The 25,285-nt window shown below is 54.4% G+C and overlaps 12 protein-coding genes across 12 annotated transcripts; 7 read left to right on the plus strand and 5 right to left on the minus strand.

Moving 5' to 3' along the window:
* Window positions 1-107: 107 nt before the first annotated feature.
* Window positions 108-2,778, minus strand: UFD1 (polyubiquitin-binding protein UFD1). The gene is made up of 11 exons (XM_076642118.1): window positions 2,660-2,778; window positions 2,499-2,577; window positions 2,293-2,381; window positions 2,154-2,186; window positions 1,912-2,036; window positions 1,811-1,827; window positions 1,620-1,733; window positions 1,384-1,528; window positions 990-1,270; window positions 712-874; window positions 108-610 (listed from the first exon to the last, which is right to left on the minus strand). The coding sequence occupies exons 1-11, from the start codon at window positions 2,712-2,714 to the stop codon at window positions 317-319; spliced, it is 1,395 nt and encodes a 464-aa protein (XP_076493128.1). The 5' UTR covers window positions 2,715-2,778; the 3' UTR covers window positions 108-316.
* Window positions 2,779-2,900: 122 nt separating this feature from the next.
* BDY24DRAFT_401654 (uncharacterized protein) lies at window positions 2,901-4,197 on the minus strand. The gene is made up of 4 exons (XM_076642119.1): window positions 4,094-4,197; window positions 3,791-4,009; window positions 3,523-3,684; window positions 2,901-3,303 (listed from the first exon to the last, which is right to left on the minus strand). Exons 1-4 carry the CDS (start codon window positions 4,097-4,099, stop codon window positions 3,031-3,033), a joined length of 660 nt encoding a protein of 219 aa, XP_076493129.1. The 5' UTR covers window positions 4,100-4,197; the 3' UTR covers window positions 2,901-3,030.
* Window positions 4,198-4,224: 27 nt separating this feature from the next.
* On the plus strand, window positions 4,225-7,165 carry CCT4 (chaperonin-containing T-complex subunit CCT4). The gene is made up of 9 exons (XM_076642120.1): window positions 4,225-4,335; window positions 4,465-4,563; window positions 4,650-4,739; window positions 4,855-4,963; window positions 5,189-5,331; window positions 5,434-5,691; window positions 5,882-6,357; window positions 6,569-6,803; window positions 6,918-7,165. Exons 1-9 carry the CDS (start codon window positions 4,285-4,287, stop codon window positions 7,101-7,103), a joined length of 1,647 nt encoding a protein of 548 aa, XP_076493130.1. The 5' UTR covers window positions 4,225-4,284; the 3' UTR covers window positions 7,104-7,165.
* Window positions 7,166-8,220: 1,055 nt separating this feature from the next.
* BDY24DRAFT_401669 (NAD-dependent epimerase/dehydratase family protein) lies at window positions 8,221-9,776 on the plus strand. The gene is made up of 6 exons (XM_076642121.1): window positions 8,221-8,476; window positions 8,549-8,697; window positions 8,765-8,932; window positions 9,048-9,059; window positions 9,173-9,303; window positions 9,435-9,776. The coding sequence occupies exons 2-6, from the start codon at window positions 8,569-8,571 to the stop codon at window positions 9,715-9,717; spliced, it is 723 nt and encodes a 240-aa protein (XP_076493131.1). The 5' UTR covers window positions 8,221-8,476; window positions 8,549-8,568; the 3' UTR covers window positions 9,718-9,776.
* On the minus strand, window positions 9,777-10,999 carry BDY24DRAFT_401671 (uncharacterized protein; the record flags this gene model as incomplete). Its single annotated transcript, XM_076642122.1, has 4 exons — window positions 9,777-10,098; window positions 10,188-10,306; window positions 10,382-10,588; window positions 10,704-10,999. Coding segments are annotated over 4 exons (739 nt in total), but the record flags the coding sequence as incomplete, so codon positions are not given.
* A 54-nt stretch (window positions 11,000-11,053) lies between these two features.
* Window positions 11,054-11,749, plus strand: BDY24DRAFT_418482 (uncharacterized protein; the record flags this gene model as incomplete). Its single annotated transcript, XM_076643856.1, has 3 exons — window positions 11,054-11,087; window positions 11,212-11,411; window positions 11,543-11,749. 3 exons carry the CDS (start codon window positions 11,054-11,056, stop codon window positions 11,747-11,749), a joined length of 441 nt encoding a protein of 146 aa, XP_076493133.1.
* BDY24DRAFT_428003 (uncharacterized protein) lies at window positions 11,745-13,772 on the plus strand (the record flags this gene model as incomplete). Its single annotated transcript, XM_076644053.1, has 4 exons — window positions 11,745-12,098; window positions 12,205-12,345; window positions 12,412-12,966; window positions 13,035-13,772. Exons 1-4 carry the CDS (start codon window positions 11,907-11,909, stop codon window positions 13,770-13,772), a joined length of 1,626 nt encoding a protein of 541 aa, XP_076493134.1. The 5' UTR covers window positions 11,745-11,906.
* On the minus strand, window positions 13,731-16,061 carry TAD1 (tRNA-specific adenosine deaminase). Its single transcript, XM_076644236.1, has 5 exons — window positions 15,155-16,061; window positions 14,835-15,089; window positions 14,638-14,763; window positions 14,388-14,571; window positions 13,731-14,284 (listed from the first exon to the last, which is right to left on the minus strand). The coding sequence occupies exons 1-5, from the start codon at window positions 15,906-15,908 to the stop codon at window positions 14,107-14,109; spliced, it is 1,497 nt and encodes a 498-aa protein (XP_076493135.1). The 5' UTR covers window positions 15,909-16,061; the 3' UTR covers window positions 13,731-14,106.
* A 290-nt stretch (window positions 16,062-16,351) lies between these two features.
* Window positions 16,352-18,003, plus strand: BDY24DRAFT_401693 (uncharacterized protein). The gene is made up of 3 exons (XM_076642123.1): window positions 16,352-16,633; window positions 16,740-17,077; window positions 17,230-18,003. Exons 1-3 carry the CDS (start codon window positions 16,473-16,475, stop codon window positions 17,664-17,666), a joined length of 936 nt encoding a protein of 311 aa, XP_076493136.1. The 5' UTR covers window positions 16,352-16,472; the 3' UTR covers window positions 17,667-18,003.
* A 438-nt stretch (window positions 18,004-18,441) lies between these two features.
* ALG7 (UDP-N-acetylglucosamine--dolichyl-phosphate N-acetylglucosaminephosphotransferase) lies at window positions 18,442-20,450 on the plus strand (the record flags this gene model as incomplete). Its single annotated transcript, XM_076637565.1, has 8 exons — window positions 18,442-18,704; window positions 18,798-18,924; window positions 19,016-19,229; window positions 19,306-19,615; window positions 19,689-19,877; window positions 19,952-20,161; window positions 20,232-20,298; window positions 20,376-20,450. The coding sequence occupies 8 exons, from the start codon at window positions 18,442-18,444 to the stop codon at window positions 20,448-20,450; spliced, it is 1,455 nt and encodes a 484-aa protein (XP_076493137.1).
* A 1,414-nt stretch (window positions 20,451-21,864) lies between these two features.
* On the plus strand, window positions 21,865-23,129 carry BDY24DRAFT_418488 (uncharacterized protein; the record flags this gene model as incomplete). Its single annotated transcript, XM_076643857.1, has 8 exons — window positions 21,865-21,876; window positions 21,956-22,062; window positions 22,138-22,221; window positions 22,312-22,399; window positions 22,483-22,532; window positions 22,654-22,713; window positions 22,818-22,876; window positions 22,996-23,129. The coding sequence occupies 8 exons, from the start codon at window positions 21,865-21,867 to the stop codon at window positions 23,127-23,129; spliced, it is 594 nt and encodes a 197-aa protein (XP_076493138.1).
* A 208-nt stretch (window positions 23,130-23,337) lies between these two features.
* BDY24DRAFT_344681 (carbon-nitrogen hydrolase family protein) lies at window positions 23,338-25,076 on the minus strand (the record flags this gene model as incomplete). Its single annotated transcript, XM_076637563.1, has 8 exons — window positions 23,338-23,458; window positions 23,546-23,676; window positions 23,765-23,779; window positions 23,871-24,008; window positions 24,121-24,306; window positions 24,453-24,616; window positions 24,759-24,842; window positions 24,929-25,076. 8 exons carry the CDS (start codon window positions 25,074-25,076, stop codon window positions 23,338-23,340), a joined length of 987 nt encoding a protein of 328 aa, XP_076493139.1.
* Between the last annotated feature and the right edge of the window lie 209 nt (window positions 25,077-25,285).

A 25,285-nucleotide genomic window follows, 5' to 3' on the forward strand; every position in this document is an offset into this window, starting at 1 on the left:
GGGAGCTCAAGCCCAGATTTTGGTGATGAGAGAAGGAAGGGCGAACGAACGAAAACGCGTCGCTTTCAGCTTCCCTCCCATCTTTCCCTTCCTTCAACACGAGAAACGGGAGTGGAGGTTCATGATCATGCAAGGTAGGTACGACAGTCAAATGCACTACTACTCGAAAAGAGGCCCAAGGTGACATAAAAGACCAAGTCGAACGAGAGGGAGAGAAGGTGGGAGCGCGCGAGAGAAGAAAACGAAGTAGAAAAGCAAGCGAGAACCAAGCAGACAAAGAAAACAGCACCAATCGAAGCATACGCTAGTGCAGACTTCAATCGCTATCAATCTCGATCGGCTCCGCTCTGCTCTTCCCAGCTGCTCCAGCCCTCCTCCCGTTCAACGTGTTCCCTCCCGATCCCAAGTTCGCCCACGGATCCACGGGTGCTGCCTCCTCCGGACCTGCTGAGTCTGGGGCTACACGGGGTGCTGTTGAAGAAGAGCCAGCTGCTGGGGAAGGAGCAGGAGCGGGTGCGGAGGAGGGAGGCGGCGGAGGAGGAGCGAAGGTTCGAGGAGCGCGTCCTGATAGAGTAGCTCCGTTGGTGGCGAGGGTTGAGAAGGGTGCGGGCTGGAAAGAGAGGAGAAGAGAGAAAAGGAAAAAAGGGTGTGAGTTTGGGCGAGAGGATGAAGAATAAGGGAAGGTGAGGAAGGGGGGGAGAGAGAACGAACAGCCGGAGCAGAAGACGACGACGAGGCAGTTCCTGATCCTCCAGCTGGGTCGAACGGTTTGTAGGTCCATCCGAAGAAGAGTTTTCCGTGAGGAAGATGAAGAGCTGCTGGAACTTTATCGGCTGGTGCTGAGAGAGCGGAGGTGGGGATGATGCGTGGTTTGCTGAGACGCGACGAAGAAGGCGAGAAACGAGCAGAAGTCAGCCTCGTCGTCCTTCCATCCCCTCTCCCTCGCATTTACTCCCTAAGAACAACACTCGCAAGAAAAGAGCGCTCACTCGGTCCTCTGAATCTTACTATCCTTCTCAACCTCCTCGATCTTCCTCGTCAATCCCTTCCCCTTCGTTCTCCTCCCGTTCAGCGTCCTTCCTCCTCCCACGAACGCCTCGAACGCAGCCTCTCCATCTCCAGATGTATCTCCTCCTCCTCCGGTTGCCGATCCAGCTCGAGAAGGAACCGTGGAGTTGACGTCGATGTTGAGTTTCGAAGCCATCGTCGAGACGGGTTTGGGTTCGGGAGCTTTGGGTTCGACGTAGCCTTTGGGGACTGCGAAGTCGACCTAGATGTAGCGAGAGGAAGAAAAATGAAGAAGCAGAGGAGAAGGGTAGTGAGTACAGCGAAAGACTGAACGGGCTGAACGAAAGAAGGGCACGACGAGACGAGACGACGAACCTCGAGATCGGTATCCTGGCACGAGATTCCTGGACCATCAGGGATCGTTTCCATGACGAGGAACTCGAAGGCGATGGAGTTGTACGAGACCGAGAACATGTCTCCTTGACTGAGGCACGAGAAGTTTCGAAGACACGACTCGAGGCTGAACGAACGAAACGACGAGGGTCAGCTCCAACTCGACCTTCCCTCCGCTCTCCCTCCCCACAACATACAAGAGGTTAGATAAGACTCACACAGCCTTGGGATCGCTAACCTCCAAGAACTCCAAGTTCTGAGCCTGGATCTTGACTCTCTTCCCCTTTGGAAGTCGAGCTCCCGTCACTCGGATGGGATCTCCTTCGCCCAATCTGTAAACCAAACGCTCGAACAGGTCAGCTCTGACTCCTCCTCGTCCTAGCCAAACAGCCCTTCTTCGGTAACTCACTCCAGAGTCCTCATCATCTACGACCCGCAACAAAAGCAACGAGGAAAGAAGACGATCAGCTTGAGCTCCTTCCACCGAAACGAACTTCCTTCAGCACTCACCCAAGGCGGCAGATAAACGACTCCCTCCTCGGCGATGAACTCCAGCACTCCAGCGTGAGTTTCGAGAGCTGCGGCTTTGGGGTTTCGAAGCTTGAAGGACCAGGGGGATTCGAGATCGAGGTTGGCTTGAGAGAGAGGGAGGAGGAGGAAGCGGTCAGGTCAGCTAGAGGTCTCCTTCTCTTCGTTCGTTCGTCCGCTTTTCTGCCCATTTCCCTACGCCAAAGTGAGAAAGGGACACTTACTGAGTCGAGCAAGAGCAGAAGGAGGCATGATGACTATCCAGACGAAGAAGGAGAAGAAGCGGTCGGTCAGCTTGAGACTCGTCTCCTCCACCTGTCCCCTCCCACCTCTCCCCTTCTCTCAGCTCGTTCGCTCACTCACTCTTTCCACCATGAACCAAATTAGCTCGTTCCGATCTGGAACCCATCATCACCGTGGAGTAGGCTTTGAAGTAGTCGTCGTAGGATTCTCTGCAACAAAGGGCAAGCGTACAAGCAGGATGGGAAGGGAGGGAGGAGGTCAGCTCCCCGTTCGTTCTTTCCTCCTCCCCAGAGGGAAGTTTTAGGAGGTTCGAAAGCGCAACTCACGGAGGAGCCTGCCTAGCCTGTTGTTGCTGCTGCTGCAACCCAGCAATTTGAGCGAAGAAGCCTCCTGGACCGCCTCCAGCTTCAAGAACGAAACGAGATCGAGAGAGAGGTCAGCTTCGTTCGTCCCTCCCGCCTCCTCTCTTCTCTCTATCGTTGCTCACCACCGAAAGCGCCTCCTCCTTGTCCTTGCTGATCTGCGAAGCCTCCGTTGAACATAGTTGGGAAAGAAAGGGGTCGGAAAGGGAAAGGGAAAGGGAGATGGCGGGTGGGAGAAGGGAAGGGAGGAGGGAGAGGGCGAAACGTCAGAGTCGTCGTGGAGGGGAGGACGCTCGTCGCGAAGGCGAGTTTGTTTTGTTTTGTTTTCTCGAGTTGAGAAGACGGAAAGGTAGAAGTAGAAGGAGGTTTGTTCGTTCGTAACAAGTCATTAAACATAAGCACCCAGACAAGATCTCTGTCCGTCCCTCTCTCCCTCCCTCCTCCCTCCCTACCCTGCCTCCCTCTCCCCTCGCCTCCCTCAGCCCCAGCACCAGCCCTAATCCTGATCCCTCTCCTCATCCTGCTCGAACCCCATATCCTCCGGCCCTTGGGCATCCTCATCGTACTCCTGCCCTCCTCCCCAGTCGTCCTGATCCAGCTCGTCGTGCTCGTCGCCCTCCATCGTTCCGTACCCGTTCGGGGCTGCTCGCGAGTTCGAGTTTTTGGAAGAGGCGGTCTGTTGAGGGGAGGTGGAGAGGGACGTTTTAACGAGGGAGAGGGTTTCGGTGATTTCTTCGGGGGAGAGACGGGTGTAGAGCTCTTCGATGATCTGAGGGAGGAGGAAGAGGAAGAGGAGAAAAGAGTCAGTTTCTGCTTCGAGAAGCGAGCAGGACGCGTCGGGAAAGAAGGAGGGTCGGAGGAAGTAGAAAGTGAGAAAGGAGAAGATGTGGGCAAGGCGAGTCGCTGCAGAGGCGGCGGACGGGGGGGAGAGGAGGAAGGGAAGAAAGTGCGAGCTCAACACCTCCTCAGAAGAAGACAGACGACTCACGACGTAGAGTTCCACCTCCGTCTTAGGATTTAAGTCCACCATCTGCAGCACCTCCACCTTAGTGAACTTCCTCATCGCCTGCAAAGCTTTTGACAGAGCAACGTTCCCGTGCGAGCTCTGTTTCGTGAAAGGAAGCTCAGGTTGGGACAGGTGTTTGATCGTCTGCAGATTCAAAACGAAGGACACAGCGAAGATATGTCAGCGATGAAATCGAGGTGTGAAGAGAACCTTCAGAGCTAGTATAGGAAGTGAGAAAGGGTTTACTCACCTCATCTACGACCGACCAAAGCCCCTCCTGCTGATCCCTTCCTCCCCAAGTGAGCTCTCGCTCTTCAGGGTCGAGTTTGATTTCCTCGTCCTTCATCCTCCTGAACCTCAGCCTTCGATCCTCGTACGCAGACTTGATCGTATCCAGTTCAGGTTTCAGAGCATGCAGGTGCTCGAGAACTTCCTGGCCTGAGACGAAGGCGGATCGAGTTTGAAGAATCTGAAAGACGAGCGAGAGCGGTGAGCTTGCGAGCCTCGGAGAAGAGCTCGGAGGCAAATTTGATCGCAAGAGCGAGTTGCTTACCTCCATATTAGTCTAGTGGAGACGAGAAGTGTGCGAGAAAACAAAAGGAAAGATGAGGTTGAGCTGGTTAGAGGGAGCCTTTTGAAACTGGACGAGCTCTTCGAATCTCGACCTCCCTCCTCCTCCGTTCCCCTCACCCACTACCTTCTCCTTCTCCCCCTCCCCCTCCTTTTCTCTTTCTTCCTTCAATCATGGCTTCGATACAAGCTCAAAACGTCGGGAACGGACAGTTCAACGACAAGGTACGCTCTCGCCATCTCTAGCAGCTCTCTGTGCAGGGAGGAAGGGAAGGGAATTGCGAGCTGACCTTTGCGTTCACGTCCCTCTCCTTCCCTTCCTTCTCTTCTTTCCTCCGCTCCCTCGCTCTCCAGGGCAAGCCCATGGAGGTTCGACTCTCCAACATGACCGCCGCCAAGTCTGTTTCGGACGCCGTCAGGACCTCGCTCGGTCCCAAAGGAATGGACAAGATGGTAAGTAGAGCAGGAGAGAAAGAAGCATCGAAGGTGCTGGCTCGTTTGAGAGCTGACCCTCTTCCTCTGCTATTGTTTTGTTACAGATTCAAACTGCTCAGGGAGAGGTCGTCATCACCAACGATGGTGCTACTATCCTCAAGCACATGGCCGTCCTTCACCCTGCCGCTCGAATGGTACGTCTCTCTCTCGCTCATCAATCTCCTCGCTCGTCGAAAAGAACGTGTCGGCGAGAGGTCAGCTTCCTTCCCTCCTCGCTGACTCTCCTGTTTGCCTTTTGGGATTATGTAGTTGGTCGAGCTGTCTGCTGCTCAGGATATCGAGGCTGGAGATGGTACTACCTCGGTCGTCGTTCTGGCTGGAAGTCTTTTGGGAGCTGCTGAGAAGATGTTGACCAAGGGTGAGTTCGAACGGTCTCTCTTTGCCTTCCTTCCTTCGTTCTATGGCGCGGTTTTGGCACAGCCGAGGCCAGAGGGTGTATAGAGAACTATGGAGGTCAAGAAGGTGTTGTAGTAGAGACGGAAGGAAGGGCAAACGAGAGCTTAACTCTGAGAATCGAAGCTGACCTTCCATCGATCTCCCTTCCCTTCCTTCCCCTCTTTCCTTCGCGTCCTTCGGATCACAGGTATCCACCCTACCCTCATCGCCGAGTCCTTCCAGCGAGCATCGTCCAAGGCCGTCGAGTACCTCACCGAGATGTCCACTCCCGTCGACCTCAACGACCGAGAGACCCTCATGCGAGCTGCTTCGACCTCGTTGAACTCCAAGGTCAGCCCTCCTTCCCTCCTCCTCCTCCCTTTCCTTCCCTCACTCCTGGCTCCTTGCCTCCAACACAAGCTGACCCTCTTTCTACACTCCCTGGGCTTTCAGATCGTCTCCCAATACTCTTCCGTCCTCGCTCCCATCGCCGTCTCGTCCGTCCTCCGACTCGTTACGCCCACGTCCACCAACGTCGATCTTCGAGACATCCGAATGGTCAAGAAGGTTGGAGGAACCATCGACGATACCGAGCTCGTGGACGGTCTCGCTTTGACTCAGAACATCTCGGCTGGAGCGGGAGGGCCTACGAGGATGGAGAAGGCAAAGATCGCGTTGGTGCAGTTCCAGTTGAGCTCGCCTAAGCCTGATGTGAGTCGTCTTCTGTTCTCTCTCGTTCTTGCTCGTCTCTTGCTTTGTCGATGGGTTTTTGATGGGAGGAGAAGGAGCTAGTGGGTTGGGTCGGAGAAGTCATGGTGTTGGAGCTCGAGCTGGTCGTTTGAGCTCTCATTCGTCTCACGTCGAAGCTGACCTCCTCCCTTCGTTTCCTTCTCTCTCACAGATGGACAACCAAATCGTCGTCAACGACTACCGTCAAATGGATAAGATCCTCAAGGAGGAACGAGCCTACCTCCTCAACATGTGCAAGAAGATAAAGAAGTCGGGCTGCAACGTCCTCCTCATCCAGAAATCCATCCTCCGAGACGCCGTCAACGACCTCTCGCTCCACTTCCTCGCCAAACTCAAGATCCTCGTCGTCAAGGACATCGAGCGAGATGAGATCGAGTTCATCTCCAAGTCCACGGGCTGCAAGCCCATCGCCGACATCGAGGGCTTTACCGAGGACAAGCTGGGTTACGCCGAGTTGGTGGACGAGGTGGAGAAGAGCGGAGCGAGGGTGGTGAAGATTACGGGGGTGAAGAACATGGGGAGGACGGTTAGCATTGTGTGTACCGGAGCGAACTCGCTGGTGCTGGAGGAGAGCGAGAGGTCGATACACGATGCGTTGTGTGTGGTGAGGTGTTTGGTGAAGAAGAGGTGAGTTTGGGGGACGCGTCTCTCGTTTCTTTTCTTCCTCCTCTTTGCCCTTCTCCTTCGTCACACTCCGTACTTCATCTTTCTCGTCGTCACCTCTCACTCCCACTTCCCTCTTTTCCTCCCATCTCACCTCCCTTCCTTCCCCTCCTCTCTCTCTCAATCGCTAACCTCTTTCTCCCCCCTCTTCTTCCTTTCCCCTCCTTCCTCACAGAGCCCTCATCGTCGGAGGAGGAGCCCCCGAGATTCACGTCTCCCGTCTTCTCGCCCAGTACGGTCAGACGCTCAAGGGCATGGAAGCCTACTGTTTCCAAGCCTTCGCCGAAGCCCTCGAGATCATCCCCACGACCCTCGCCGAGAACGCAGGACTCAACCCCATCGCCATCGTCACCGAGCTGAGGAACAGACACGCGAAGGGAGAAATCACTGCTGGTATTAACGTTAGGAAGGTGAGTTTGGAACTTGTTGAGAGGGAGGGAGAGAGAGGGAAGGACGGAAGGAGAGGAGGAGGAGGAGCGCGTCGAACTTGGAAGAGACTGACTCTTTTCGTTCTGGTTTGATAGGGAATCATCTCCAACATCCTCGAGGAGAACGTTCTTCAGCCTCTGCTCGTTTCGACATCGGCTATCGAGCTTGCGACCGAGACGGTTTGCCTGTTGTTGAGGGTGGACGATTTCGTGAGTCGAGCCGATCTTCTTTCTTTCCCTTCCTTCCTTCCTTCCTTCTCGTGCCCCTTCCGTCCTTGCTGACTCGCGTGTTCGTTCTGCTTGCTTGTTCTCTCGCTGCAGCAATTCACTCGATAAACCAGTCGAGGGAACGAAGGAAAAACAAGAGAAGGGATCACGGTGGGAGATACGAGAAGGAGGAGGGAGGGAGATGAGAATGAATCTCTAGACGATCTGGCCGCAGTGGGAGCGGGCTTCGAAAGTGATCAGTTGGAGTGGTGCCTGAGTCCGACCGAGTGAGGGCTGAGGGGGAGAGGGAGAGGAAAGGCTCGGTCGTCGCTGCTCTTTCTTTCTCGACGCGTTCGCTCTTTCGTTCTCGTTCATCGAGAACCTTCGGATTACATCCGCTGCTCGTCTTCCGTCTGTTAACTTGCTTTCAGCCTCGAGTCTCGCAGCACTAGAGGAGCTCTGAGCTCCTTTGGGAGAAGAAGGAAAGGTCCAAGAAGGATGATTCGTCTTGAAGTTGGGCTCGACTAGCTCAGTCCTCCCTCTCCTCCAAGGAACCTCTTCTCGACCTCTTCCCTTGGCCTCTTGGGTAATTTCTATCATGACGAGAGATATAGAAGTTGCAGAGGGAAGAAAATGAAGGTCGGGGAGAGAGAAAGGAGGACGGGCGACGCGTGTCGACGACTCGACGTGTCTTCAGCCCAAGGGGCAGTTCGCAGAGCATCTACTTAGTTGTAGCCGACCCCTCGATATCCCTAACCTTTTTCTCAGGGTCACCTTTGCGTCGCTGTCAGCTTCTTCCAACAAACCTCCAACCCTCTTGTTCGCTGTTTCGACTCGGTTCCTCTCTTCTCCTCTCGCCTCCTTCCCTCCACGAGCTTCCTGGGATTCGCCCTCCATTGCAGGCAAGGCTGTTTCTTTCCCCGTTGATCTCCTCTCGGCTGAAAGAGACCCAGCGTTTTTTTTTTTTCGCGCGGTCTCTTGAGGCACTTTCCCCTTTGAGCTCATCTCCGAACGGGCTCATCGCGGAACACTTCCGGACCTCGACCTCTCTCTCCTCCCTCGTTCTTTTTGCTTCCCAACCATCACTTCCCACCAACCCATCCTCAACAGCTCTTTCTTCTCATCTCCATAATGCCTTCGTACTCAACATCTTCAGGACCTTTTGAGAACAACCCCGTCTTTAACAGGGATCGAGTCGTCGTGATCACTGGAGGAGTGAGCTCGCATCTTTCCTCCTTTGACCTTTTTGAACGAAGCTGACCATCTCGACCTCCTGTTTCTTCACTTCTTCTTCCTCGTGTAACAGTCAGGCAAGCTCGGTCGAGCTACCGTTGCTCACTTTGTCGCTCAAACTCCTCGAATCTACGTTATCTCGCTGGATCTCTTTCCTCCTCCAAAGTCAGTCGTTCAGCCCGACGCTTTCGTCACGGTCGACCTCACCGACTCAGGTAAGCTCGTTTGCGACTTTCTCCTTCTGTACGACGACCGATAGCTGACCTGACGATGTGCTGGTCTTGTAGGGAAGGTTCTCGAGGCTCTGATGGAGGTGGATCTCAAGTACAAGCTGGACCCGAGAGGAACGAACCAAATCGGAATCGTTCACCTCGCTGCTCTGCCTACTCCTGGTCAGGCCGTCAACAGTGTGATGTTCCAGACGAACGTTATGTGTGTAAGTTCAGCCGTCTCTCTCCTCTTCAACCTCCCAGTTCCGTTGCTGACGTTTTGCGATCACCCAGACCTACAACATCCTCGAAGCCTCGCGAAAGCTTGGATTCACCAACCTCACTCTCGCTTCCTCGGTCACTCTCGCTGGTCTCCCCTTCGAGCCTCGTCCAATGGACAAGCTGCCCGTCTCCGAAGATTCTCAGCCACCTTACCCTTCCCACTCTTACTCGCTTTCCAAAGTGAGTCTCTCGTTTCGCCTCTCTCCCGCGGAGAAACTCGAAGAGGGAAGGTCGTCCATAAAAGGGTTTTGAACCGATGCTGACTTCTTCGCTTGTTCTTCTTCTCGATGATTAGCTGATGGGAGAGGTGAGTCTACCATTTTTGAGCTGAGGCGAGGAGGAGAAGTCATTTGGATTGAAGAAGAATGAGCACGAGCTGATCCTTTCTCGTCGTCGGTCGCGTCTCTCGTTTTCTTTCAGGTCATGGCCGATCAGTACTGTCGATGGAACCCCGAGCTTAAGGTCTGCAGCATGCGAATCTCGTGGGTCAAGGAGGAGGTCGAGTACCCTCTGGTAGAGACTATGGAGGTTTGGAGGAAGGAGCTCTTCGGGTTCGTCCACTTTTCCTCTCTTTCTTTCTCGACGCGTCCACTGCTCGTCACCTCCGTTTCTCTCCTCCCTTCTCTTCCACACCCTCGCTCAAAGCTGACCTCCTCGTGTTCTATCGTTCTTCTTTTCCCAGTTACATCGACTCCCGAGACGCGGCCCACGGAATGCTCTGCGCCTACGAGTCTCAACGAAAGGGACACGACGTCTACTACATCGCCGGAGACGACCACTCTCTCGGAACCACCCCTACAGCGGAGATTATCAAGACGCACTACCCTGGAGTCCCCTACACACCCGCGTCCAAGAACAGGTTCGAGGGTTTGGTCGACTGCTCGAAGGCAAAGAAGGAGCTCGGATGGAACCCCAAGCACACCTGGAGGACGTACGCTGTCAACGGAGACGCACTGCTGGAGTAGAGGCAGCGGAGATCGAGATACCTTTTTGGCCTTATGTTTATGACTTGAAGACATGAGTTGGCGGGAAAGGAAGAAAGGAAAAGGAAACCGCGTCTCGTTTGGAGCGAGAGTTTCTTCGGTGGCTTGAGCTGCGAGAGTGAGATTGGAACGGGTTCATCGATATGTAGTCTAGGTATAAAGGGAAGGCAGGCGGTATCGCAGGAAAAAAAAGAGGGTATCGAAGAGAGGGGGATAAAGAACAACAACGAAGCGAAAACTCGAAACTCAGTAGTCCCCTCCTTCTTCTCGTATCCGCTTCTGCTTCTCAAGCCTAGATACCTGCTCTTCGGCTGAAGTGACCATGGTATTGAGCTCGATGAAGGTTGCTGAAATGGTCGAGATCTGAGCAGGGGAGGAAGGAAAAGGAACGCCAGTCAGCTTGACGCGTTCGACTGCTGTTCGAGCGAGATGGAGCAGAATCTTGAACTCACGTAGTCATCGTATCGACTGAGAAGCTGAACTAGACGACCTTCCAGATCGGAGACGGACGAGAGAGTCTCTTGATGCTTGGGCAGGAGAGAGTCGAGACGAGGGACGAGGTCGTGATGGGCTGTGAGGGAAGAGAGACGGCGATGAGCTTTGGGGGAAGAACCTCGGGTACTGAAACGCTAACTGCACTACTGACCATCGAGATCCCCAGATCCCAGCACCCCACTCTTCTCCAGCAGATCCACCTCCTCCAGACCCTTCAAGACCTCCGTTATGTCTCCCTCTCCTTCCAGCACCAGCGCCAGCTTGGTTTCCAACGAGACGAGATCCGACTCTTCTTCCGAAGAGAGCCCAAGGTGCGAGAGGGAGAATTTGGGTGCGAGAAGGGGGAGGTTGGCAGAATCTGAGCGTCGAGCAAGAAGGGAGGAAGAGGGAGGGAAGGAAGGAGCGAGCTCATCAGTTCTTGACCTCTCTCTCAGCGCTTGAATGTCCTACGAGCAGACTGAAAGTGAACTTACAAGTATCTAAGAACCTCTCCAAGCTACTCTTTCCTTCTACAGCTCGTTCCAGCTCGTTCTGAACTTCCAAGACTCGTCGAACGATGTTGGTTGACCCAGCAGCGGATAGGTCCCTTCTCCCATCGCGTTGGACATCTGACGAAACAACTCCAGAGACGAGAAACTCAAGCTGGCGTATCCGGAGTTCGAGGGAGGTGAGAGGAGTGAGTTTGAGAGGTTGAGATGGAGTCCGTGCTGAGGAGGTCATGGTCGTTCGGTGAGAGGGGAGGAAGGGATCTTCGAGCTCACCTTTCATCAGCAACGGCCATCACGCTTTTGCCTTTCTTTGCTCTCCCTTTTAACCCCTTTGGATGCCTCCACCTATGTGCCGGTACCGTCTCTCGCGTAGTCAGTACTGGCTGGGACCTATCTAAGCCTCCAAGGCGGTCAGCAAGCAGAACTTTGAGCTCAAGCCCAGGCTCAGCCCCTCCCTTTCCTAACTCCTCCTTTCCCTCCTTGTCGTCGACAGAAGCCATCTCCTTCCTCGTGGGACAAAGCTCCTTCCCACCTCACGCTCGAGTTTCCTACAGTACCAACGTGTTCAGCGGTCGACCTCTTTCACCTTCCCTCTCCTCCGCAAACGCGTCTCCGCCCCTCAGCTTCATCGACGGGAATCCTACCCTTCAACCCGATCGACGCGTCTCTCTCTCCATCGGACTCGGTACTGCTGTACTTCGAAGAGGTCACGTCGTATCTTGATCGTTCCCTCAAGGCTAGGTCGCTCTCTCATCCTCTTCTCGAATCTCCCCCCTCCTTGTCTCTTGCTCACGTTCGTGTCTGTTTTCTTTGCGTAAAAATAGTCCCTCGGTCTCCGTACAAAAGCTCGAACCTCCTTCATAACCTACTGGCTTCCCTCCTTTCAACGCCATCGACAGCTCCTCCTCCGCTTCGTCCCTCAAGCTGCCTACGAACTCTCCGCCCCGCTTTGCCTCTCGTCCGATCTCACGATCAGAGTCTTCCTCCTCTTCCAAGGTCTCTCCGAGGTCGAGGCTGTAGACTCTCGATGAGACGAGGCGCGAGATGAAGGGGGAAGAAGGACGTTGAGCGGTGGAGGGAGATCGTTGGTGTCGAGGACAGGACGAGGCAGAAGGACGCGACCTTGACCCGAGTCCTGGAATGGGGTGGGATGGAGGTTGGGGTATAGGGCCTAGGGGTTGATCATGGATGACCTTTGGAAGGCGGAGATCGGTTGGTTTCTTCGTGAGAGCAACATGGGCTGAAAGACGAGGTTTGAGCACGCACGTTGAATCTCTCGCTTTGGTCTTTTTTTGGTCGCTCGACCTCACCTCACCCTCAACTACTCCCATCGTCTTCTCTATGAGCTTCAATGGTTCTACTCGCTTGGAGGTGATCACTGTGAGTAGCTGGTCTCTCGTTCGTCTGCATCGCTCGGAATTTCACTCGCGATTCGACTGTTTCTGAAGTTCTGAACCTCCCTCGTCGTTCGATATTCCTTTCCCAGGTCCTCTCTCGAACTACGACCACCAGAGAATCCCTCGACGAAGCTCTGAGATGCTTGATCACCTACATCGAATCCAAGAAGAAGAGAGGCAAACGATCCAGTGAGGAAGTATCTTCAAAATTGGAGAGCCTCGAAGAACGGGTGAGTCCTTTGTCTCTTTCCCTCCCTTCCTTGGCTGATAAGAAATCTCCTTCGTTCTATTTACAGTTCGCTCCTTATGGACTCGCCTTCATCTTCCACCGAGCTCGACTTCTCTCAGGACTCAACGCCTCTTCCATTCCAGCTGTTCGCGATGCTGGAGCTCAACGAATCTCGTCCTCCCTCCCCGCCCCCTCCGCTCCCTCCAGCACTTCAAGTGGATCTACCATCCTCCCTCCCCTCCTCTCGAACTCTCCTTCCATGTCTTCGATCTCGGCGGACTCGACTGGCACCATCCCGTTCATGCTTCCGGACTTCAAGCGTCTCCATCGTCGGCCAACTTCTCCGGTGGAGACCTTCGCGTCGAGCTTCAGGGATCGAGAGGGAGAGCCCCTCGGCAGATCGTCGAACGAGTGGGTGTTCAGCAACTCTTCCCCAGAGACGGATGGATCTGGCGGAAGTGGTGATTGGGCAGAGGGAAGTCGGTCGGGGCTGGCTACGGATTTCAGGGAAGGGAGGAGAGAGGATCAGTTCGAGCGAGACGAGAAGCGGGTTCAGAGTCGGGAGGTTGACTCTGCAGAGGACGAGGTTCGAAGGCATGTTGAAGAGAAGATCAGAGCTTTGGTGAGTACAAATCTCCTAGCTACGTGTTCTCAAGCTCAACCTGACGCTCTCTCGCTCTTTGTCTCCAGCAACTCGTCCTCGATCAAATCGGACCAACCTCTCCCTCCAAACCCGCACCTCCCCCTCGTCAAAGCTCTTACTCCGGCTCAGTCTCGGCCAATTCATCGAACCTCCCTCTTTCATCCTCCTCGAGCCGTCAACGGAGTCGCTCCATCACTTCCTCAAACTCAAGCTCGTCTCGCCTCCCCTCCCTTCGTGAGCCTCCCACCGAACGACCTCCTCGAGATTCTCGGCAAATCTCCCACTCTTCCTACAACCCTTCACTCTTCTCCGACGCCGAATCCGCCACCTCCTCTCGGTCCTCGTCCTACATCGCGTCCTCCTCCTCGCCATCCTTTAACAGAACCGCGCCTCCCAGATCGAACTCAACTTCCTCCGGTTCCCACCCTCACCTCTTCCCTCCCACCACTCACGGAAAAGGAACCAGTCGAGCTCTACCCTCTCTCCCTCCCTCTGCCTCAAGAATACCCCTCGGACTTGGACTCAGCATCCCTGAAGGAGAGGTCGCCGCGTCGAGGAAATCGAGATTCGCTCGCACGACTCCCAGCAGGACGTCGTCTTCCGAGCACTCCCCCTCAGGCTGGTCAGCGGTCAGCTCGAGACCGGACAGTCTGCCGTCGTACGAGACTGTGCTGGAGCATGTTGTTGCGGACGGAGAGAAGAAGAGAGCGAGGGGGGAGACGAGGATTGAAGCTGCCGTTCGACCTGATAATTCCCCTACTTTGGGATGGGGATCTTTTGCTTAGTTCGAATACGTCCTTAGTTTCACTATTTAGGTTTTCCTACCCTCTTCATCACGACTTTTGACGATTCTCATGAGTACACAGGCGCGAAGCTAGTCAGAGTGGACGCGTCTGACTTTTATCTGCTCCCTGCCACGACAGCCTCAGGATCTGCGAATACAGCCTCTTATTCGGAAACTACGTCTTAGTTCTCGTTCGATTCCAATATACTAATCTCTCGTCCTTCGCCCCCAACCTCACGACTTTACGACTTTCTTCACTCGACCTTCGTCTCTCGTTCTCGTTCCGAAAGAGGGAGAAAGATGATCATCCTCCTCGTCGTGGTACCCTGAGCTCTTCATCTATCCTCTTGAGATTCTACAAGATCAACCTGCCTCCCATCGACTCCAAACCTCTCCCACTCCTCTCCTGCTCCAACCCAAGCTCGAAAGACCGCTGTCTCCCCGCGTCTCAGAACCTTCTTCGCTTGTTGGTAGTCCTCGGCAGAGTGTTTGAGTTGTCGATACGTCAGAGATCTGTGAAAGAAGAAGAAGACGGTGGGGAGGAAGACCGAAGAAGCGAAGAGCGAGAAAGTGAGCTTGACGCGTCTCGTTCGAATCGACGACGACGCAGACTCACGAGACCTCATTCCCTTCCAGCCCTCTGATCTTGAGAACCAACCTCATCATTTCCAGTTTCGAGATCCTTGATCTGGCCTTCTCCGAGAGAGGTCCTCCCTCAGCATCTCGTTTGACCGCAGATCCGACGACGGTGATTCCCGTTTGAGCAATGCGTTCTGGCGAGGAGCCGATGATAGAGATGGCTGAAAGAAGGGTAAAAGAGTCAGAACGGAGTATGACGAGATGAGTAGTAAGGAAGGGAGGCCCACAGGTGTTGGTAGCGGTGGTGGAAGAGTCAGGGAAGGTCTCGGAAAGGTGGAGTTTGGAGTACGGGAAGGCGAGAGGTGTGAGGTCGATCGTTGGAGGGTGAGGAAAGTAGAGAGGAGGGAGATCGCCTGAGGAAGATAAAGATAGGTAAGTTTTGACCAGAAAGGACACTCGACAGAGCTGATGGATTAAGACTGACCTGCCGATGAGCTTGCTCGAAGACCTTCGACGACCCTCCCTCCGACAGCTCTCGAAACTTCCGCCTGAACGACCTCCTCCCATTCCTTCCCTCCCAACGACTCCACACATCCCTCGATCTCTCCGACTACCAGAGTGGATACGTAGACGGGCTCGAAGAGGGTCGAGAGAAGAGCACCCTGCATCCCAAGGAGGGTCCACGACGCGAGCTTGTCAGAGCAACTCATCGAGGTCGTTGGAGGCGAATCGGCTCGACCTGTTGAGCAAGGAAAAACGCAGTCAGTACAAGAGCTTGTAATCAGAGCTGAGGTGAGGACTGACCTGGTTTCGTCCTACAAGCTCCGAAGTTGAGGTAGCCGTCTCGACCTCGAGCGAGGGAACCTGGAACGAAGGAGGAGGGAGCGGAAGCGTCCTTGAGAGCTGCCATGGCTGGGTCCTGAGTTTCCTGAAGTTTGGCGAGGTGTAGAGTAGATGCATCTCCGCCTGGGGAGGGAAGAAGCAAGATCCGAAGAACATTTTCAGCTGAGGTTCGACGAGCTCGAAAGGAAGGAAGGAGGAGGAGGAGGAGGAGGGAAGGGGTGAGCTCACAAGGCAACGTCGAAACGTACATGACCATCTCCACTCCCTCCTTCAGCTTCCACTTGCTAGAATTCCCATCCATCCTAGCCCTGAGCTCTATCCAGTCTGACTTCCATAGGTCTCCTGGTGTTCCTGCTGAAGGAAGAGAGGGAGGAGTCAAGCACCTCCCAACCTCCTCCGCCAACCACCTCCTCGCTCCTCTCGCTGCCAGAACCTCAGCGTGAAGATCGTTGACCAGATCTCCGCACTTGGACTTCTTAGATGTCGGCAGGACCTTGCTCCCTGCTCCAAGAGAGATCAAGAGGAGTTGTTGTTGCCCCGAGGAAGGAGACGAACGAGAGAGAGCGATTCCAGCGAGAGGAGTCCATTCTCGTACTCCGTTCGTGCGAAGAGCTGGACGGTGGGAGGAGGGAAGGGAAAGGTGAGTTTGGATGACGAGAGAGGCGAGTCGATGGGAGAGGGTATGGAGAGGAGGTAAAGGAGTGGAGAGGGTCATAGACACATCCTCAAGTTGGTGTTTGGAGGCGAAGGAGGTCGGGAGGATTCAGATTCAGCCCAAGCGTCGGCTGCAAAATGGGCTTCGTCGTTGATCACATTTAGCTTGTTGACGGTTTCAGAACTTCTGGGGGAGGCCCTTTTTTTTTTTTTTCCGAACCTCGGAAGGTTTTCTCGAAAGCTTCCGAAGGGAAGACGCGTCCAGGAAGGAGGAACTTCGAGCTCACCAAATCCTCCCTCCTCTCTCACCCTCACCTTCTCGCTCCATCAGTCGTTCGCTAACCCACAGTTCTGACCTTTCCTCTCGGCGTGGGTGCGTGCGCATCGGATTATCTCAGAAAAGGACCCGAGTTTTGTCTGTCTCGGCGTACGATCGACGGCGGGAGAGAGGGGAAGGGAAGGTCTCGCGCTTCCCTTCTCTCTTTTCTTAGGTGAAGAACAAGGAAAGAAATTGACCTTCAACCACCATCCTCCTCTCCTAGACTCGAAGAGCCCTCTCTTCTATCCCTGCTCCTTCTTCCAACCCTCTTCCTATTCAGCTCACCTTCTCTCCTCCAACCCAAAGATGCGTTCCTCCTCCTGGTCGTCTGCTCTCCTCCTCCCTCTCCTCGTTACTCTCGTATCCTCCGCTCCCATTCGACCCCAGGCTCTTTTCGAGCTCGAACCAACGTTGGATGTCTCAGCGACTCCTATGGGAAACCACATCTCGGGGCTGGCCCGTTTAACGTGAGTCCTAGAGAGATCTCAAGAGTCTTCATGTTGAGCTCGAGCTCACCTCTGACGATCCTTCCCCGTCCTGACCGACTCCGCTCTTCTCGTTTTCCTCTCCTAGCGCACTTTACCAATGCTCTCCTCATCCAACGATCCTCCAACCCACCTCCTCTACCTCGTCTGGACGACAATTTACTGTAACCTACATCCAACCCTCCCCTCTTCAAACCACCTCCGCGGCCGTCGCTCTCCTCTCCTCCCTCACCTCCCAAACCGACCTCGTTCCCCTCCAGTCCTCCCTCCTTCCAAACGTCCCCGAGGACGTCCTCGTCATGAGATTCATTCGGGATTCCTTCGAGTCTGAGACCTCCGACGTGTTTTCTCTCCTCGAGCGAAGCTTGACAAGAGTCGGAAGAGCAGAGGAAATCGCGTCGATCGAGGTCGTCGGCTCAGGAATCGGTCAGTCTCACTTCCTTTCTCTCTCGGTTTCTCGCTTCGTCGGATATCTTCACTACTGGGTCCTCTAAATGAGGTCGGATTTCACTGTCCACAATGCTGACTTTTCTTCACCGCCGCTTTCCCGCTTCTCTTGGATTCTCTCTCTTCTGCAGCTGGTCCTCTCGCCCTCCTCCACGGTCTCCGCCTTCACCACTCCCTCCCTCCTTCTCTTCGACGAACCAAGGTCACCATCACCCTCTTCTCCTCCCCTCGTTTCGCCAACGAAGCTTTCTCCAACTACCTTCAATCGTACTACTCACCCAATCTCATCCTCAACATCGTCTCCTCCTCGTCGGACGCGCTTCCTCTCTTGCCCTCTCGAGGAGCGATGAAGTCTGGCTACAGGGATCTCCATGCTGGGACGAGATGGGAAATGATTGGAGGTGGAGAAATCAGACGGTGGGAGTCGGGACTGAAGGCTAGTGTGAAGAGGGAGGACGCTCGGAAGATGAGAGAGGAGAGGGGAGACGCGTCGGAGGTCAAAGGATGGGAGGCTCAGTTCGGGAATGGATGCTCAGCTCCTCTCGACTTCGTTACCAACGACGTATAGTCTTCCACTTCCACTCCTCCGTTCGCTGCTTCCTCTTTGCTTCGTTCTCGCTGTTTTGTGCCCTTGCTTTTTGCTGCCCTTGTTTGTTTCTCCTTGCTTTGCTCGCACCCGTTTTTGTTTCACCTTCTGTGTTCCCCTTTCCCTCCCACAACATACTCTGTCCTACTTTGTATACTCTTACCGTAGAAGCTGAGTGGTGGCTCTGGCAGCTCATTCTTTCTTGCTCTGTATCCAACCTCATCGTCCACTTCGTTCTACTGCACCTCACTCTTCGCGCTTCACTCCATACACAGACATAAAGAGGCTCGCTCTTTTCGTGTTTTTTAATACACTCGGCCTTGCCTTCACATCTTCATCTTGTAGCACTCCTTCGAGCGAGAATGATCTCGACGCGTCGAGTCATGTAATAATTTCGAAATTTTGTAGCCTTTCGTCCTCTATGGTTACAACACATGACTGATTCTGACAGAAAAGTGTCATAAAGTGATTCTAAAGTGATGCCTCGACCTCTGGCAGATCTCGGGGAGTGGAACAAAGGCGAGAGACGCGTGAGCGACGCAAGGCAAGGAGGCGAGCAAGATTTGCGCCCCTCAGGTTTTGCATGATGGGATAAAGCGAGATGGATAACTGTTTAACCGAACTTATGGTCGACGAATCTCTCTTGAGAATTTTCTCCGCTGCTGCTCCTTCGGCGACGTGGCCGAGATCTCTTGCCAGCACTTCGAGCTCGCTTCCTTTTCGTCCCTTCCTCCTTCAAACGGCCAGCGTCCTCAAGATGGCCCCTCCAGCACTTCGCCCACTCCTCCCTCGCCCGCTACCGTTCTTCCTCCCAGCCATCATTCTCCCTCTCTCGCTCTCCCTTATCTTCCATCCTCTCGTCTCTACACATCCTCACTCGCTTCCAGCCCTCGAAGCCTCCTTCGGTTTCTCCCTCCTCGCCTTCCTCGCCAGCCTTTACGTCGTTCCAGCTCTTGGACCAGCCTTCGTAGCGAAGGGATTCAAAGGGAGGGATCTGTTGAAAGTCGGAGGAGCGTTTGTGTGAGTCGAGGGAAGTCTCAGAGAAGCAGGAAGAGGGTGGGGAAGGAAAGCTCGAGCTCACCATCTTTCCTTCCCTCCCTTTGCTGAATCCAGCCCAGAGTCGATGGGACTCCCGATTGCCGCCATCTACATTCTGCTCTTGATGCTCTTCATCCCCTACCCTTTCACTGTACCCTCAGCTGTTGGACCAGCAAAAACTGGACCGTTTCCTCACGAAGAGGTACGTTTTGAGCTCTACTCGATCTCACCTTCCTTCTCCTTTTCAGCCCTCGCTGCCGAGCTGACCACGTCTGCGATTCTCTCTTTTTCAGTTGACTCTCTATCTCTCGGCTCTTCTCTCTCTCCTCACGGCGACTCTCCTGGGATTCTTGGACGATGTCTTTGACATTCGCTGGCGACACAAACTCCCCATCCCCATCGTCGCCTCGATCCCTCTCCTCCTCGTTTACTTCGCTCAAGGAGGTCTCACCGCTGTGGTGATGCCTAAAGGTCTCAGAGGTCTATTCGGTACCGTTGTTGAACTCGGTATGTATGCGCCTCGATCCCTCTCTGTCGTCGCTCGAAGCTGAACCCTCCCTGTTCTCCTCCCCGTCCGATCCAGGTCCTCTCTACTACGTCTACATGTCCCTCCTCTCCACCTTCTCCACCAACTCGATCAATATTCTCGCTGGAATCAACGGAATCGAGGTCTCCCAATCCCTCATCATTGCTCTCTCCGTCGTCGCCAACGATCTCCTCTACCTCCCTCTCCCTCGCATCGACCTCCCTTACTTGGGCGAGATCTGGGAGCACCGAGGGATGAGCTTGCTGGGGGTTATTGGAGGAGAAGAGATGGTCAGGAGGCATCTTCTAAGTCTCTACTTCATGCTCCCTCTCGTCGGAGTCTGTGCTGGTTTGCTCTATCACAATTGGTGAGGTCCGATCTCGACGCGTCTCTCCCCGATTCCGCTCGTGCTAATCTCTCGTTTGTCTTTACTCTAACAGGTACCCATCAAGAGCCTTCCCAGGGGACACCTTCTGCTACTTCACGGGCATGACCTTCTCCTGCGTCGCCATCCTCTCCCACTTTCCAAAAACCCTCCTCCTCTTCTTCATCCCTCAAATCTTCAACTTCATCCTCAGCTGCCCCCAGCTCTTTGGTCTCGTGAATTGCCCTCGCCACCGGCTACCAAAGTCAGCATTCTCTCTGACTCTCTCCTTTGTTCATCGACGTTTGCTGACTCGTTTTCGTTCCGACGCGACTTCAGACTCGACGAATCGACTGGACTCCTCAACCCTTCCCAGGTCGTCTTCCCTCCCTCGCCAGCACCACCGCCTCCCTTCCGAACGGTGTTATCTCTGGAAATCTTCTCGGCTCTTCGACTCGTGAAGTTGGAGAGGGAGACGAAGAAGGAGGGAGTCCTGTCGTCGAGCGGTCGAGGTCGGATACGAAGTTCGACGAATCTCACGATCCTCAAGTGAGTGTTCTCCGTCTTCAGTCTGCCTGTTTCTCGTGGCTCAAAGGAATCTTTCCTCTTTCTTCTCCAGCTTCCTGCTCGTCCACCTCGGATCGATGCGAGAGGACGTTCTCACGAAGGTCGTGATCATGATTCAGGTTCGTCGCTCTCTCTCTCCCTCCTTCTCTTTTTTTCCGGAGCTGAACTTTCTCGCATCTCTTCGTACCTTCCTCAGATCGCTGGATCGCTTCTGGCTTTCTTCGTTCGGTACGGAGCCGTCAGATTGTTCTACGACGGAGACAGGAAATAGACTATGCCGCTTGTCGCGACGACCGCTTCTCCTACTGGCTCTGAAAGAGCTTCCGGACTCGGAGCATATCTCTTCAGTGCTCTACCATGGGAAGCGAAGGTGCAGAGCTTCAGATTGAGATGCTTTCCTTCTCGTTGAGAATCAGGTCGACGAGGCCGGATTCGACGACTCGACTCCATCTTCCTCTTCATCAGGACCTCCCAACTCCACAGCAACACCTCCTCGTCCCTCTGGAGAATCCCAACCCCCGCTCTTTTTACTCTCACTCCCAGACACTAGCCAAATCCCTCGCGGTGTTCGTCAAGTCGTCATCGCATCGTCCCCTCGACCTCTCTCCCTCCTGGCAGCTCTCGTCCCTTCCCCTCCCTCTCGTTACCCTTCCCACACAAACTCAACCCCCTTTCAGAACTCCCCTCCCCTCTTCACCCTCTGTTTCTTCTCCCCAAGAACCTCCACCTTCCCTCCCTTCCCTCCTCCAGCCGCTTCAACGGCAGCAAACACCTCGTCCTTGATCCTCTCCCACTCTGCGCTTCCACTGGGGACTTGAACGGAAAACAGATGCTCGTCGGGCAGTTCTCCAACGGGAGACACGTACGTGATCGGGATGGACGAGCGGGAGGTGAGAATATCTGAGGAGGGAGGTTGGAAGGACGAAGAGGAGGAGGAGGAGGAGGAGGAGGGAGAAAGGGAGAGATGGAGGAAGGTGTGTAGAGGGGAGGACAGGTCGGGGGGGGTTCGAGGGATCGCTCCGGAGGACATGATGTTGAGAGAGGAGAACTGGTTGTTAGAGATTGGGGGGGGGGGGGGGGGGGGGGGGGAAGGCTGAATAGAAGATCGAGAAATTTTGTATAAAGAGTTGATGGTCGTTTGAAGGGAAGCTGATCAAAGGGGAGGGAGGGAAAGGAAAACGAAGCTCAACAAACATTCGCCTTTCCTCCCAGGCTGTCTCTTAACGACCACCATGCGACCGCTCCTCCAGAATCAAGCACAGCGAAAACAGCAGCTACAGCTAAGGTTGAAGCTCCTCCTTCACTTCAACAACCCACTCCTTCCAAAAAAAAACAGACTCTTCCCGCTGCCACCTTCAAACGAAAACAAGCAACTTCCTCCGTCTCCCTCCCTCCTCCTCCTCCTCCCGCTCCCCGCTCCCGCTCCCGCTCCCCTCGTCCCCTCACCTGCCGTCGTCGCAGGCCCTTTGTCACTATCAGTAGCAGCAGCTACCTTCGTATCTGAAAGAAGCTTACGTTTCCGCTATCCCCAACCCTATCCTCGTCAACCTCTCGCCATCCAAAGAACCCAGTAGTCGAAGCTCAGCCCTCGGCACCTCCTCCTTCTCCCAAGAAGAAAGTACGTCCCGCCCAAACGCAAGGACCACGCTTGGAAGGACCTTACTCGTGGGAAGGGAGCGAGTATCATGAGTCTCAACGTGGACGTCTTTGATAGATACAGAGACGGAGGGAGAATCAGAATTCTCGAGCTCACCTTTCCTTCATCCCTCGGCACAGGATCTTCATCAATCCCTCGAGAAGATAGCCTTAACCACCACAGCTCCTTCCGTCAACCATCGGATACAAGTACCTAACCAAATCCTACGACCGGCCTTTCTTCAAGCGTTGAAGAAGCTCGTTGGAAGCTAGAAGGAGGCGAACAAGCGAAGGTTTGCTCGTTGGATCTTCACGACGGATAGGACGGAGGCTGAGAGGGCTGCAGGCTGGGGAGTCAAGACGGAGGACTGGGTCGTTTACCTGCTTGTCCGTCCAAGACTGGGTGAGTTCGGCTCTCCTTTCATTTCGACGAGCTGGATCTCTTCGTCGAGCCGGCCTCCCGTTCATCGTCGCTGACTCTCTCCCTTCTCTCTCAGCGAGCTGCCTGCTGCTCGAGACCCCTGGGCATCTCAGTGGAGAGATGCAGCCGTCAGATTCGCCAACGGGATCAAGATCACTCAGTCAGTACGTTCTTTCGCTCGCAGTCTCCAGACGCTCCAAATCCGACGCGACCTGACTTCTCTCCTCTCGTTTTTCTTCCTTTCCAGGACGCTACCAAGCTCTTCTCCGTCTCCAAATCCGATCTCCTAGCTCTCAAGTTCACCCCGGCTTATCGAGCTCCCAACGGTGCTCGGATGACGGCCCATCCCGTCCTCCTCCTCTTCCCTCTTCGCTGATCTTTTTGCTTCCTTTTTTTCTTTTCTTTCTGATTGTCACAGCTACATCAAATCCGCCATCGACGCTCTTGCTCTTCGAGCTCGTGGAGGTCCAGCTCATCTGTTCGTCGCGTCTTTCTCTCTCTCTCCCCTCTCTCTCTCACTCCCCCCCTCCCTCGTCCTCACCTCCGTGTTCTGATCGCTTCCTCCCTCTCCCTTCCTCTCAGCGAGAAGAACGAAAATCCCGCAAACGGAAAGCAGCTGAAACTCGAGCCAACAACCCCAAGTTCGTCTTTCCTCCCTCCCTTCGACGCGACAAGCCGAGAACTGATTCTACACCTTCTTCTTTTTTTTCGCCCCCGTCGTCGAAGCGTGGCTTAAAACAGATCTCGTTCGCCTTCCAAGAAGAAAGCTCGTACGGGTTAAAACAGGGAGGAGCTGGCTCGTCGAGGGATCAGAAATCGTGGGAAGGCGAGGACGACGTTCACTACGGGTACGGGGATTACGGATACGACCCGTATGATGAGCGGAATTCCTAGGAGTTTGATTTGATTCATGAAGGATATGCGATGTGGTTTCTTTGGGCTTGAAAGAGGGGAGGGGTAGGGAGAGAATGGACGCGTCGGATCCGGGTGATACGATCGCCCTCGTTCTTCAGCTCTTCCACCCTTTCCAACCCCTTCTCTTTCTCACCCCAGCGAGAATATAATAAGAACCCTACTACTATCATCTCCATCGCTAGTCTATCTACTTCCCAAACCCCTTCACCCCGAACTCGAAAATATCGTTCCGAGCGTAATGCCCAGTTACGTCGAGATCGTACTTCCCCCGAAGGATGTCGTCCAGATCCAGCGTAGCAGTGAGGATCCTAGCACGTTCAAGCAGAAACTAGGATCAGCTTGGATGTCGCGAGGAACGAGAAAACGCAGTAGGGGACGATCGAGAGCGCACGCACCCTTCCTCCCCTCGCAAAGGACCAGCGAGAACCTCCCCTAGAGGACCGACGATCATGGATCCGCCGGCGATCATGATCCCTTCGGGGTCTCGAACCTCGTTTGGACCAATGGGCTGGGTGGGGGGGTAGTCCTGCAAGAGAGGAAAGGAAAAGGAGAGGGAAGACGCGTCGAGTCAGTCGACGAGAACGAGAGCGAGACGGGGAAGGGAGGTCGCTGACCTTCTGCTGAGCGAACTGAAAAGAGAGCAAGACGAAAAAAAAAGAGACTGATCAGATCAACTTCTAGAAAAGCAGAGGAGACGACGAAAAAAAGGGAACGGCTCACCTGGCAAGCAGACAAAACGAAACACCTCCCTTCCTGAGCGATATGCCTCATTGTACTCTCCCAGCTCTCCCGACTATCCACGGTAGGAGCGCAGTAAATCTGAACACCTTGCTTGTACCAGTGGTTTCGGAGGAGGGGCTACAAACCGACAAAAAAAGGAAAGAGAGAGATGTCGAGTCAGAAGGAAACGTGCCTTTCAACGAGAGTTTCAGCCAATCTCACTCAATAGAAAGGAGGTTGAAGGGCTCACCATATAGTTCTCCCAGCAAATCGTCCCTGAAAGAACAGCCGTCACAGGCTCCTCGACCTTCGTCTCCGTTTCCGTCTCCGTCTCCGTCGTCGTGGTGGTCGACGAAACGAACTCAGCCTTCACGACCTCCAACGTCTTCTCGTCCCCGAACCCCCAGATGAGACGTTCTGCTCCTGTGGGCATCAACTGAACGCGTGCGTCGCATCCAAAACCAACCACAAACCGAGTCAGCTTGAATCGTCTCGACTTGTTCGACGGCCAGAGAGCGCCCAACTCTCCGATCCGTCCTCGCTCCCTCCCCCCTCCCCTCCCTCCCGTAAAAGCTCACCCACCTTCCTCCGTTTATAAACCAACCCCTTCTTGGGCTCAAAGAACGCGACGGAGCAGTAGAGAGTCCCTCCTTCCTTCTCGATGATCCCTACGACGAGGAAGACGTCGTTCTCGGTTGCGATGGCGGCGATGCGGTCGGTGGCAGGGGAGGGGATGGAGATGGCGGCTGGAGAAAAACGAACGAACGAACGAACGAGAAGAGGAGGGTTTGTTCAGCTTAGGCTGGCCTCCGAGGAGACGATTTTCTGTAGTGAGCGGAAAGACAGAAGGAGAGAGCGAAGGAGAAATCGAGGGAACGAAAAGCCGACCTTGATGATACCTCAACCACTCCTCCCTCCCCTCTTTTGTTCGACTGCCTACGGGAGCTCCGAACGTAGAGTGCTTTGGGTAACCTGCAATATATATATGTATATAATATCTTATCAGCCTCAGCCTCAGTTCCCGCAGCCCTCCAACCTCTCCCTTCTCAAGTACTGACCTCCAATGAAAGCCTCAGGGAACACAACCAGCTGAGATCCATCCCTCTCCTTTGCGAGCTTGACGAGTCGTTCGAGTTTCTCAAGCGTCGGTTCGAGCGAGTACGAAGAGGTCGCGCATTGGGCTACGGAGGCGAGGAGGGAGACCATGTTGAGGAGGGGTTGGGGAAGTGAGAGAGAGAGAGAGAGGAGGGAGAGGAGGGAAGGGGAGGTCGAGACCGAGCTCAACTCATTTCGGAGAGTCACGCTTGTTGAGCAGTCGTTTGTTGTAGAAATCTCAGAATCGAGTATGTATCTCACTCTCGCCTCCTCTTCCTTTAAACACAGGCTTTGAGCTCCCGACCTCCTTCCCCGTCTGT

Source organism: Mrakia frigida (genome assembly GCF_051309035.1).
Source record: "Mrakia frigida strain ATCC 22029 unplaced genomic scaffold BDY24scaffold_38, whole genome shotgun sequence".
In the NCBI taxonomy this organism is placed as follows: Eukaryota; Fungi; Basidiomycota; class Tremellomycetes; order Cystofilobasidiales; family Mrakiaceae; genus Mrakia; species Mrakia frigida.

What these genes read in the sequence shown, in the direction of transcription:
- BDY24DRAFT_401654 (XM_076642119.1), bottom strand. An exon ending in TTTGGTCGGTCGTAGATGAG is followed by an intron (nt 3,685 to 3,790) that starts GTGAGTAAACCC and finishes TTGAATCTGCAG; the next exon opens with ACGATCAAACACCTGTCCCA. An exon ending in CGGAGGTGGAACTCTACGTC is followed by an intron (nt 3,304 to 3,522) that starts GTGAGTCGTCTG and finishes CTCCTCCCTCAG; the next exon opens with ATCATCGAAGAGCTCTACAC.
- BDY24DRAFT_401669 (XM_076642121.1), top strand. Translation starts at nt 8,569, where the DNA reads ATGGAGGTGGATCTCAAGTACAAGCTGGACCCGAGAGGAACGAACCAA. An exon ending in TCCAGACGAACGTTATGTGT is followed by an intron (nt 8,698 to 8,764) that starts GTAAGTTCAGCC and finishes GCGATCACCCAG; the next exon opens with ACCTACAACATCCTCGAAGC. An exon ending in TGGAGGAAGGAGCTCTTCGG is followed by an intron (nt 9,304 to 9,434) that starts GTTCGTCCACTT and finishes TTCTTTTCCCAG; the next exon opens with TTACATCGACTCCCGAGACG.
- CCT4 (XM_076642120.1), top strand. Translation starts at nt 4,285, where the DNA reads ATGGCTTCGATACAAGCTCAAAACGTCGGGAACGGACAGTTCAACGAC. An exon ending in CGACCTCGTTGAACTCCAAG is followed by an intron (nt 5,332 to 5,433) that starts GTCAGCCCTCCT and finishes CTGGGCTTTCAG; the next exon opens with ATCGTCTCCCAATACTCTTC. An exon ending in TGAGCTCGCCTAAGCCTGAT is followed by an intron (nt 5,692 to 5,881) that starts GTGAGTCGTCTT and finishes TCTCTCTCACAG; the next exon opens with ATGGACAACCAAATCGTCGT.
- UFD1 (XM_076642118.1), bottom strand. Translation starts at nt 2,714, where the DNA reads ATGTTCAACGGAGGCTTCGCAGATCAGCAAGGACAAGGAGGAGGCGCT. An exon ending in AGTAAGATTCAGAGGACCGA is followed by an intron (nt 875 to 989) that starts GTGAGCGCTCTT and finishes GTCGCGTCTCAG; the next exon opens with CAAACCACGCATCATCCCCA. An exon ending in CGTCGTCTTCTGCTCCGGCT is followed by an intron (nt 611 to 711) that starts GTTCGTTCTCTC and finishes CTCTCTTTCCAG; the next exon opens with CCCGCACCCTTCTCAACCCT.
- TAD1 (XM_076644236.1), bottom strand. Translation starts at nt 15,908, where the DNA reads ATGACCCTCTCCACTCCTTTACCTCCTCTCCATACCCTCTCCCATCGA. An exon ending in CACCACCGCTACCAACACCT is followed by an intron (nt 14,572 to 14,637) that starts GTGGGCCTCCCT and finishes CCCTTCTTTCAG; the next exon opens with CCATCTCTATCATCGGCTCC. An exon ending in CTGGAAGGGAATGAGGTCTC is followed by an intron (nt 14,285 to 14,387) that starts GTGAGTCTGCGT and finishes CTTCTTTCACAG; the next exon opens with ATCTCTGACGTATCGACAAC.
- BDY24DRAFT_401693 (XM_076642123.1), top strand. Translation starts at nt 16,473, where the DNA reads ATGCGTTCCTCCTCCTGGTCGTCTGCTCTCCTCCTCCCTCTCCTCGTT. An exon ending in TCGGGGCTGGCCCGTTTAAC is followed by an intron (nt 16,634 to 16,739) that starts GTGAGTCCTAGA and finishes TTCCTCTCCTAG; the next exon opens with CGCACTTTACCAATGCTCTC. An exon ending in GGTCGTCGGCTCAGGAATCG is followed by an intron (nt 17,078 to 17,229) that starts GTCAGTCTCACT and finishes TCTCTTCTGCAG; the next exon opens with CTGGTCCTCTCGCCCTCCTC.